This window comes from Phodopus roborovskii, unplaced genomic scaffold (genome assembly GCF_943737965.1).
Source record: "Phodopus roborovskii unplaced genomic scaffold, PHOROB, whole genome shotgun sequence".
NCBI classification, from domain to species: domain Eukaryota; kingdom Metazoa; phylum Chordata; class Mammalia; order Rodentia; family Cricetidae; genus Phodopus; species Phodopus roborovskii.
The window spans coordinates 20978568-20990235 of record NW_026125059.1 but is presented as its reverse complement, the minus strand read 5'-3'; the positions used below and the strand labels follow the sequence as shown (position 1 = coordinate 20990235).

At 40.0% G+C, this 11668-nt stretch overlaps 1 protein-coding gene across 1 annotated transcript in view; it reads right to left on the bottom strand.

The window, feature by feature from the left end:
* Positions 1-1295: 1295 nt before the first annotated feature.
* Mroh8 (maestro heat like repeat family member 8) overlaps positions 1296-11668 on the bottom strand; it is an 81264-nt gene continuing 70891 nt past the window's right edge. Inside the window, exons 20-24 of the mRNA XM_051187972.1 lie at positions 9362-9484; positions 7449-7548; positions 5965-6030; positions 3580-3750; positions 1296-1481 (exon numbers count right to left, since the gene is read on the bottom strand). Coding sequence (XP_051043929.1) covers positions 3602-3750; positions 5965-6030; positions 7449-7548; positions 9362-9484 — 438 coding nt within the window. The 3' untranslated portion in view covers positions 1296-1481; positions 3580-3601. The remainder of the gene's footprint in view (positions 1482-3579; positions 3751-5964; positions 6031-7448; positions 7549-9361; positions 9485-11668) is intronic.

Here is an 11668-nt window from a genome sequence, read left to right as displayed (position 1 = left end):
GTCTAAATGAGTTTATTTAGAAAGGGGAGTGAGGGGGAAGGGAAGAGACATAGAGGAACCAGGAACAGAAGAGGAGAGAGAGAGAGACAGAGAGAAGAGGAGAGAAGAAGGGGGTAGCTGGTGGCAAACCAAAACCAGGAGAGAGAGAAAAAAGAGCCGGAAGGCAAAAGAGAGGGCAAAAGAGAAAGAAAAAGAGAGGGTAAGTGGGCAGGGGTCTGACTTTTAAGGGGGTCCTTTACACCTGCCTGCAGACTAGTACTCATGGAGCCCTGGCTGACCAGAGTACTGCCTGAGTGCATTCTGCCAGGTGACAGGGGCAGGACAGTGTAATTCCTGAATCCTTACAGGTGCCCGGCCTTGAATTTCTATTTTAACATTGAAAAAAGTCAATAAAAACATTAATTTGTTTCTAAGGATAGCTTTATGTAAAAATATTAGATCTTGATTTAGTAGACTTATTAGTATTATCACTATTATAATTGCTATTAGGCACTTATAAAAGTTCCAAGCTTTGAGCTAGTTCAGTAAACAGTAATCCTTTTTCTCTCAGGGTGTACTTCTATGAATTTTAACTAACAAATATAAGTAAAATAAGCATTGTTATGCTTGAGACTATCTGTTAGTGACATTAGTCAGAAAATAAGAATCTACCTGGAGAGAAAGGGACTTCAGCACCAAATATGAGTGAGAAAAGGGGTCATTCAAACTTTTTCTTGCCACTAGATAGCTAAACTATTTCCTCAGCTTAGCCTCTATAATCACAATCTCCTTACATTTTTGGATTTGAAAAGGGAATTCATTCACTCTTTCTGTAGTCTTGTGCTCTGCATGGGCTGGAATTTGCTATATAGATCAGGATAACTGAATTTGTGACAATTTTCTCACCTCTGCCTTACAAATGCTGGGACATAGGTATAAGATACCATGCCTGGCTTATTCTCTTTTTTTTTTAAATATGGAAATTTAAAGATGAGTATCTTTCCATCCCTACCGGTTTGTTTCTACCCTGAAAATGGAACAGTTCAAGAAATCATACCAAGAACTGAAAAAAAGTTCAAAGAAAAAAAAAAGCACCAGTTTTTATATAACTCCATTGTCTTTACAGTATAGGATGGATGGATGTTCTCTGTGATCAAAATGTACATTATGCTAACTTTAGGAAAGAAGTGGCCAGTCTGTAAATTTGATGAAAATACTGGAGGCTCAGTATCACTAAAAACATATTTGGTTGCATGAGTTGTTTTTGTTTGTTTGTTTGTTTTGTTTTGTTTTTAGCATAAATTCAGCAACTGAGATGAACTGTAGAGCAGATCTGTGTTTATTCCCATTTGCAAGAAAGAGTAGACTGGAGAAGAATACAGCAGACTAACCAAGGATGTGGGTGTAGGAATCAGAGTACTTGGGTAATCCTGGCTTTGCCATTTACTAGTTGTGTGACCCAGAGCAACTCACTTTCATGTTTGTTTCCTCAGTTTCTCCATCTGCAAAATGAAGACAATAATGGAATGAATTAAGAATTAAAAGTGTTAACTATATAATGTGCTGCTATTCATTTTTATTAGATAATCTAGAAAATAGACTAGTTCAAAAGTGGATAGTAGAGTTGGTTTCCTAAAAGGAACCAAGGAGAACAGAGTGAGGGGTAAATACAATTCAAACGTATGTTCATTGCAGTTTTACATGTAGTGACTGGCAAATTCTTGGCTCTGACTCAGAGTGAAGATTTGAGTAGGCATGTCCAGTGTGACATTGTGATCTAAGATGCCTGTGGCCTGCAGGCTATAAGGTCTCCATTTTGAACCTGGAGCTACAAGTAGCATATTGCCATATCCTACTCCCTATGAACCATAGAGGGATTTGTTCCTAAAGATATCTCAGCAGAGAGAGAGCAATAAAAGTTGGGAAAGAGTATGAATAATGATTAAGACTGCTCACTGAACAACACGAAAAATGCAATTTGCTAATGGATGTAGCTCTTCATCTGCCAGTTGTCATATTTCCTTTTTCTCTCCATATCACCCCAAGAAGTTTCTTTTGTCCTGGAGAATTCAGCACTGGCTTTCTGCTTAGGTTTCTCCACTAAACAAAGGCCTGGAAGTTAGACTTAGTACCTCATTTGTAGTATGCCCCTTTGGGATTTCCCATACTCCTATGTGCACTTATCAAGGTATTTATTCAACATAAACTAATCTGTTTTTCTCTCTCATTTTATATGCACTGGTGTTTTGTCTGCAAGTATGTCTGTGTGAAGGTGTAAGATCTTGTTACAGACAGTTGTGAGATGGCATGTGGGTGCTGGAATTGAACCCCTGAGTCATCTTTCCAGTTCAACTAATCTGCTTTTTAGAAAAATTCATCTTCTGAGAACATTTTCTTGACTTATATTTAAAACGGGCAGTTGGTAGTGAACAGATTCCATCTTAAAGCTATCTAGGACCTGGCACATTAGTTGGAGAAATTAGGAATATATGAGGAAAGGCGTGGGAAATTCGTATACACTGGGATAGACTCAGCATAATACCCTGTCAGAATTTTGTTATTGCTCATAGGCTTCAACAGGAATTGGAAAGGAGAAAGCCCTTGTGAGATTTTATAAAATATTATGTATGAAAATGTAAAATAGACTGGTATCTGTTATCTTTTAGATTGTTGACACTCAATTAGCCTTGACAACAAAGTCAATAATACTAACACTGCAACACTGCCATTTACTTGGAATTTTTCTTTTGTCTTTTTTGTTGTTGTTACTTAAGGGTTGTTTTGCATTCATACAGAGTTTTACTATGTAGCCCTGGCTGGCAGGGAACTTTCAGTGATCTGCCTGCCTCTTTGTCCTTAGAGCTGGGATTAAGGGTGGGCACATAGGTCCTGGTTTTTGATAGACTATAACAGACTCTCATGAAGAGGAGACTGGCCTCAAACTCATTGTGTGATCAAGAATGGTCTTAAATTCCTGATTCTCGTGCTTCAGCCTCCCAAGTGTGGGGTTACATGTGTGACCTATTTGTTTTTGTGCACTGAACCCAGGGCCTGTCACATGATGAGGATGCATATTTCCATCCTTCCACTGACTTATATCCCCGGCCCTGGATTATCTCTCCCTCCCTCCTCACGTAGCCCACTTCTATCTCTCAAAAGCAGTCATCAGCACTTAAACTTTGCAGATATCTGCATGACTCAAACTCACTACAATTTTTACTTTATCTGCAAATTTAAATCAAAACTTAAACTCCTTGAAATATTTTAACTACTAAAATTATTTTTAAGGGGGATTTTGCTGGAGGTAACTAACTGCATGGAAGTAGCTTCATGCTATGTTGCCTAAGTCTGGAAGAAAAACAGGCCATGTGCAGGCCAGCAAGAACTTAGTGGGTAAATGTATATGCTTCTAAGCCTGACAGCATGTGTTTGATCCTTGAGGTGCACATTGTGGAAAGAGAGCACCCCCAAAAGTTGTCCTCTGACCTCTACACATGCACACACTCATAGACACATTTGAAATATGGTAACATTTGAAAAAAAAAGAGAAAATGGAATGTGTTTATCACTTCTGTGGTTTCTGAAAGTGTTTGCTCTTACCTGCTGCCATGTGTTTTGCATTCTAAGTATTCAGACAGCCAAAGAGCTTCCTTGACCAGGAAACTCTTATCTTGGGTTCTGGCTCATTCCTCACCCTCTGGATTCTGAACAGAGCCTGGGAGGCAATGATGCGCAAAGAGGGCTCAGGGTCTTGTAACAGTTCTCTCAGATCTACATGGAAGAAAACCAAGACTGAAGGTTTCTAGAAAGGAGTACTTCTCTAGATACCAAGTAGCCAACAAACCAGAGAAGCTGGCATAAAAAAGCAGCTTTTTCCAAAGCTGTCTAAAAATCTGCACATTGGTGAAGTGATTCCAATTTTGACCTGTAAAACCCATTCTTTGCTGAATTGCTTAGAATTTCATTCCTGTAGATATTAAGACCTTGGCTAAGAATTCACTTCCCCTTGCTGCCCTCAGGGCAGGCAGCTGTAACCACAGGAAAACAAAAACATGTTTTCTAAGGCAAAATGCTCCTTTGGTTTCCACAACCTTGGGTTGGGCCCCTGGTAAACACCCTAACTGGTCCTTGGAACCTGAGATGACTAACCAGCCCCCTCTGCTTCCTCTCTTCCATCTGGTGCTGGGGTATAAAAGCCAGCCCCTGGAGTAAAATAAAGAAAAAGAGCCTTCTTAACATCAAGCAAGAGTCCTGTGTTGTTAATCCCAACACCCTCTGCAGATCCTCAGTCCCCTGCAGTGCAGGCGCTGCAATTCCTTTGCAATAGCTCTATTTTAAGTAGTCTACCTAAAATAAAATTATCTGGGCCTGCCAAGCTATGTCTAATGTTAACCTCTTAACTTCTTGCCTTAATCTAAAATAAATAAATAAAGTTAACCCATATCATTATTCCTCTGTAGTATTTTCCTTCTTTCTTTTCTATCTATCTATCTATCTATCTATCTATCTATCTATCTATCTATTTATTTATTTGAGACAGTGTCTCACTATGTAGCTCTGGCTGTCCTAGAACCTATTATGTAGACTAGGCTGACCTACTGACAAGTTCCAGGAAAACCAGAGCTACACAGAAAAACCTTGTCTGGACATAAACAAACAAAAAGTATGTCTTCCTGATCTTATTTTCTGTACACTGTTTTGCTTCAATACTGTTGTCCAAATGGAACCATATGATCCAAAACTTTTTTTTTTCTTTTGAGAATGAGCCTTGGTATGACCTTGAACTCATGATCCTCCTGCTTCTACCTCACGAGTTTGGGGACAATTATTTGTCTTATGGAATAATATCTCATTATTATCTAAGTCACTTCTGTGGTGAATCTTGTTCCCCTAGTGTTTTAGGTAAGAAATAAACGTAAGTCATATAGTATCCTACTCCACAGAATAATTTACATGGCTTTCTTTTCTTCTGTTTTGAAATAAGATTTCATTATGTAGACCAAACTGTCCTCAACATAATAATCTTCCTCCCATGTATTGGGATTATAGGTGAACCCTGTCATGCTTGGCTGACTTTTGTTGTTGTTTTAGAATGTTTTCATGTCTATGAAGAAAATGGTAGACCTTAGTGAGAAACAGTTGGTGGGTCAGAGGGTAGAGAGATGGCTCAGTGTTTAAGAGTACTTGCTGCTCTTGCAAAGGACTTGGATCAGTTCCTAGCACCCACATGTTGGTTTATAACCTTGTATAACTCCATCTAGTTCCAGGAGATCCTGATGTTTTCCTCTGACCTTTGCAGGCACCAAGTATGCTACAGTACACAAACCTATATACAAGCAAAACACTTGTATACATAAAATATTAAGACAATTAACATTGTCTTCCTCATATTAACTTTATTCCCTACCTGTTTCAACAATTACTCTATTTTTAAAAGTAGAAAATTGGGTTATGGAAGATGACTTAGTGGAAGCTGGACAGTGGTGGCACACACCTTTCATCCCAGCACTCAGGAAGCAGAGCTGTGCAGTTAGAGAAAGTCTCACCCACCGACTGTTCTGAAAACAGTTCTGATGGCTGTCTTAGAGGCTAAGCATCCTCATACTCAGTCCTACACTCAACAGCACAGCTTCTGAGACAGTAGGACAGCCTCTGAGGTTCGTGTAAGACATCACCACAATTTTGTTAGGATCAATTACTAGAAAGATGTTTTACTTCCTGACAAAGTTTGTACCCAAACTTTGTCATTAAACGGTCATTAAATAAACTATTTCCAGACAAACTGGATCATACCCTTTCCTAGGGGTCTTAGACTTTAGATGAAACCATAATTTAATTGAATCACAGTCACCAGTGCTTTTATTGCTGCATAAGCCCAGAGTTTTAGATGCCAGACTCAGCTGTGCTACAAAGCCTGCCCATAGTCCCAGATTCAGGGACCTTCCAAAGCAGTGCATTCCACATCCAAGCAATGCCATTACTTACCATTCTCTAACCAGTCAGGACCCTTGCTCTTGAGTTCACTCGGATCCACATACTTTGATAAGATCCCTAAACATAAGATAGTAAGTCTTAAGACTTTTGCTTTTAGAAACTAAAAGTTTTTCATTTTTATCATTTAATAATCTAAGCAGATGGCAGAATTAACCTTTTGCTAATAAGGCATATTCAAAACAATAAATTCCAGCCAGGCATTCTGGCTCATACCTGTGATTCCAACACTTGGGAAGCTCAGGCATAAAAACTGCCATGAGTTCCAAATTAGCCTTGATGACAAATGAAACTGTCTCAAAAGCTAAGCAGAGGCTTGAATGGTAGTATACATCTTTAATTCAGGGGGCAGAAGCTGGTGGATCTGTTCAAGGCAAGCCTGGTATACATATCAGTTTCAGAACAGCCAGGGCTACACAGTGAAAACCTGTTTCACAAAATGAATAACTAAAATAATAAGGAACAAGAGCCAGCAAGATAGCTCAAAGGGCTAATGTGCTTGCTCGTGAACCTGACAACCTGAGTTCAATTCACAGACCCACACAGTAGAGAGCTGACTCCTACAAACGCTCTCCCCCACATATCCACCACGCCACATATATGCCATGTCACTTAAATGCACACACAATAGTTTTATTTATTAATATTAATATTCCCAAGTGCCTTATAGTTAGTTATCAGTCAATAATGTCATTCCTTCTTCCTTGAAAGTGTTTTCAAGGTTGTTTACATAAAGATCATGCCTGATACTACAAGTCTGATTTGAAGTTTGTGGCTGGAGAGGTCAGGTCCTAGCAGAGAAAATATTATTTTTGCTTTACTAGATGGATTATTGTGACTATTAAATTGTCTGATAGATACTTAGGTTTATGCTCATAGATGCGTGTGCTGTCAGCTTTGACCAGAGACTAAGAAACTATTGGTTGTCAGCCCTAACTGAGAGTTGAAGGGGCGGGTGGAGTGTTGTAGACATTGCACTCGTGAGCTCACAGCTGTGATGGCTTGCATAAACACTGGGCCCACTGACACTCTCACCAGAGACTTGAGTTCCTGCATGCTCTTGAGGGTTTCTAGGCAGTTACATAGGTTCCTGGGGAAAGAGGTTTGTTAAGTCCTACACCTCCCTGAAGGTCTACAGGCAGTTAATGGTTGCTGGAAGGGATAGTGTGAAGGAAGAAACATTTTTCTCAGTGGTAGTCACTTGCAAGTTTACCCAGGCTCCTGTAAATATGCCTTTACCCATGCTCCTATAGTAACCCTAATTAAATTTATTTAGTCACCAAAATAAAAGACATGAAAGTACAAGAGAGACTATTTGGGAAGAAGGGATCCATGGGAATGAATGGCTGAAGTATAAGAGAGTTATGAGGTGAATATGATTGCAATACATTCTATGTAAAGAAAAGACTGGGTTACTCAACACAACATGGGAAGGTATAGGATAAGGTAGCTACATAAATGAAAGTGTTTTGTTTTACCTATAAACAAGACAGCAGTTCTTCTGATGGGAAGTTTTGGGTCCTTGGAATACATTAGTGTTTGGTCTAGGATGTTTATTTTCCCTTTGCTTTTTTCGCCCTAAGTTGATGGGAAGAATATATAACAATAAAGTAGCAGGTGAGTACAGCATATCTGAATTACTATAGTCAATATCATAGTGACTTCTTTGCCATGATAGCAAGCCCCTGTAGAGCTAAGACCTCAGAATACCCACTGTGTACGCCTGTCCATGACACCTTTAAAGTCACCCTGGCTTCTCTGCACCTCCGTCTTCTCACCTCTAAATGCTACCTGGAGCTTTAACTTCCCTACCAGCTCTTCCTGCTTAGTCAACCCAGCTCTGAGTACTCTGTAGGCTTCTTTTCTTGGCACATAGTATTTTCTGCTTGGAGTTTCTATTTTAGTTTCATAAGTTTTCGGTCTTCTTACTAGTTTGCAGGCTCTAAACTAAAGGTTTTAAAACTGGGTTGCCATGACTTTCTACATGGCAGATATATTTTGCTCTCTGGGTGAATGTGTGCACCTTTCCAGGGCCTCTTGGAACAAGCACCTCACAAACAGAAAAGGGGACAAAAATTGTTTCTCATAGAGCTTACAATTTGACATGGATAGTTTGCACTTTTACCCACTGGGAACAGCAAATGTCTTGTTGGAAATATTGTCATTAATGCATCAACTATAAGCAATGGCTGAAGTTCACCCAGGAAAAAGACAAGGCAAGGGTACTATAGTGTGCTTCCCAGCTGTGCCAACTTGATAGGAAGAGACCATTCTGGGTTTTAGATATGTGGAAGATTCCTAGAAATAATCTAGGAAACTTCAATGTGGGATCCAGATGGCTCTACTTCAGTTTCTAGAAAACTATGTTTGGACCTTCTGAAGCTACCCTGGATCATTTAGACTCTTCTGGGTTTGTAAACAGAAGATGCCATCTGGGTCTCAGGGCTAAGGACATGCTGCCCTCCCACTATATCAAGCAAAGGACTAATATCAAGCAAAGGGCTATAGATGGGAAGACAATGTATACTTATTTTAATTCAGCTCACATGGACATTTGTTGCTGTTGTTTAGACAAAGTCTCACTGTGTAGCTCTGGCTGGCCTGGAACAGCTTGGCTTGAACTTCAGAGATTCATCCGCCTCTGTCTCCTGAGTGCTGGGATTAAAGGTGTGTACAACCAAGCCTAGCCCAAGTAAAAAATTTTGACTAGATACTATCAGTCTGACCTTGCAGTTTCTGATGCTAGTGGGGCTCTCTAGTTTATCAGTTATTTTGTTATTACTATTTTGAAACAAGGTCTTACTCTACAACTCAGTTTGTCCTCACACTCAGGCTGAGCCTCCTGACTCAGCCTCCTGAGAGATGCTATTCCAGCAATGTTTCACCACTCCTTGTATTACCAGCCTTTTGCATATGTGAAGAAACGTGTTAGTAGTAAATTTGTTGCAAATGAAATGGCCCAGTGGGTAAAAGTACTTGCCACCCTAGCCTGTGGACTCAAGTTTGATCCTTGAAACCCATATAACAAAAGCCAGATGAATAACTCCTGCATTTCTACAGTGAGATGGGAGATGGGGACGGGCACTCACATCAGCAGAAACAAAAGAGACCTTGCCTCACAAAGTGGAAGGCAAGAACTGACTCCTGAAAGTTGTTCATTGACCTCCACTTGCACACTGTGGCACACTCAATGTGTGTTTACATACACATAAAAAAGAATTTTTAAAAGTGTTTTTGTGGCTGATTGGGGCAACTATAGAAAGAGATCTATCTCTTGAACAGTTCATGGAAAGCAACTACTGCTGTGAAAGGGTGGGTGGAAAATGTTTCCTGCATGCCATGTCCCCATTATAAACAATCAGAAAGAACAAAGCCAGTACTTCTCACATACAAAGAATTTGCAGACCCTTCTAACTTCATTTGGTTTGATGTATAAGGGATCTTTGCAGTACACTTCTCGGGGCAGCTTCCATTTCAGGAACTGGGCACATAGACTTAGGACTCGTCTACTCTCCTGTGGGGGAAGAGAGTATAACAGATCAGCATTTTCAAACACTCTTTAATGGAGGTAAATTTTCTTTAGTAAAACTGACACCAAAGTCTAATGTGAAAGGCCGATAATTTCAGAATTACTCTGGGTGAGATAAGGATGAAGAAACCACTGGTCTCTGGAAAGTGAAAACTAGTAGATGTAATACACAGCTAAAATACAGATTCTATAGCCCAGACTCTATACAGGATTCCATTCTCTAGCCATTGCTCTCAGAATGTCACTAAAGCACCATTCAACACTATCTCTGGTCAGTTAGATATTTGGGCAGCAAATACCTTTTAAGGACAGGTATGGTGGTGTATGTCTTTAATTATAACTCTTAGGAGGCTAAGGCAAGTGGGCAGATCTCTGAGTTAGAGGCCAGCCTGGTCCACATAGCCAATTTCAGGCTATCTGGAGCTACATAGTAAGACTTTGTCTCAAAACAAATGAAACAACAAAAAACAAACCTTTTGGAAATTGATAAGAATTAGTTCAGCTTATTTGTGTAGCAATTTGTAGATATAAAGTATCTAACCGGGTACCCACACTAGGTTTTTATGCCCTTAAGAAATTCTCACATGCATGTAAACACTGTCTAAGTGTCCTGGAATAGAAGAATGGGATAAATTTTAGATTAAATGTTGCAATCCCACATGACACTGAAAACAAATGAACTATAGCCTTATAATAAAAATACCATAAATACAATGTGCTGAGATAGTTATAGAAACACACAACATAAAGTTCAAAACATGAAAAATAATTTCAGTGTACACACCGATGGCACACAATTATCATCCCAGCACTTGGGAGGCAAAGGCAAGTTCAAGGTCAGGTTGGCCTCCATAGTGAGACTCTCTCTCTCTCTCTCTCTCTCTCTCTCTCTCTCTCACACACACACACACACACACACACACAATCACATTCACACAGACAAGCTAGTTATGGCACACACATGTAGTTCTAGTACTTAGGAAGCAGAGGCAGGACAATCAAATCCATCTAGGAGCAAGCAGTGAGTTTGAGATTAGCTTGAACTACCAGAGACCCTATCCAAAAACAAAAAACACAAAAGAGAGAAGAGGGAAAGGAAGGGAAGAACTTACTTTAGAGATGATCAAATTCAGGATGACAGGTCTTTGGGGGCCTCAGTTGGGAATAGGTGTATGATTTACTTGTTTCATTTCTTAGGACATTGGTTCTGTCCTAACCCAGTTTAACACCCACCTCTCTGCTCAGACTCCTCTCTGAAGAGCTTGACTTAGCTAGAAGTTGTTCAATTTTGTAGGAAAATAAACTCAGAGCCTTGGTGTCTCTAGGCCTTTTCTGGTTGCCAAGAGATGGCAGATTTGGGGTAGGTGCCAATGTACCATGCACCCGTGAGCCCCAAAGATATGCTTCTCCACCACTTAGTTGACAAAGACTGAACTACACTTTATTGATGTTTGAAATGTTTCTAATTGATGGCTAAAGACCTACACACCTTTTCACACAAGGTATGAGGGCCCACATAAATCTTAAGTCCTGTTTCTGTGCTTTTTCTTCCCCAAGACAGGGTCTCACTATGTAGTCCTGGCTGGCCTGGAACTCAGTCTTTAGACCAGGCTGGTCTCAAATTCATAGAGATCTGCTTGCCTCAGCTTCCAAGTGCTGGGATTAAAGGTGTGCACCATAACCTCTGGCTGTTTCAAAGTTTTTAAGTTTGACTTTAATTTCTGTATGGGAGCATACAAAGACAGCTCCAGAATCTTCCCAAGTCCTTGTGGTCTGAACTTGCCTCCCTGAAATGATAACTGGTGATCACAGTTAGCATAATGGACTGAGAAAGCTTATTCTCTCTGTGTGTGGGGAGGGGAAGGGTTTACTGCACTGGGAGTTGAATTCAGGACCTCACATGTGATAGGCAAATACTGCCACTATTTCCAGACCTTTCACTTTATTTTTATTTTAAAAATTTTATTTATGTCTGTCTATCCTATCTATCTATCTATCTATCTATCTATCTATCTATCTATCTATCTATCTATCTTTCCTATCTACACGTGTGTTTGCAGGAATCAGTTCCTCTCTTTCCACCTGTGGGTTCCAGGAATCAAACTCAAGTTGTCAGGCCTGGCAGTGAGTACCTTTACCTACTGAGTCATCTTGTGAGCCTTACTCTTT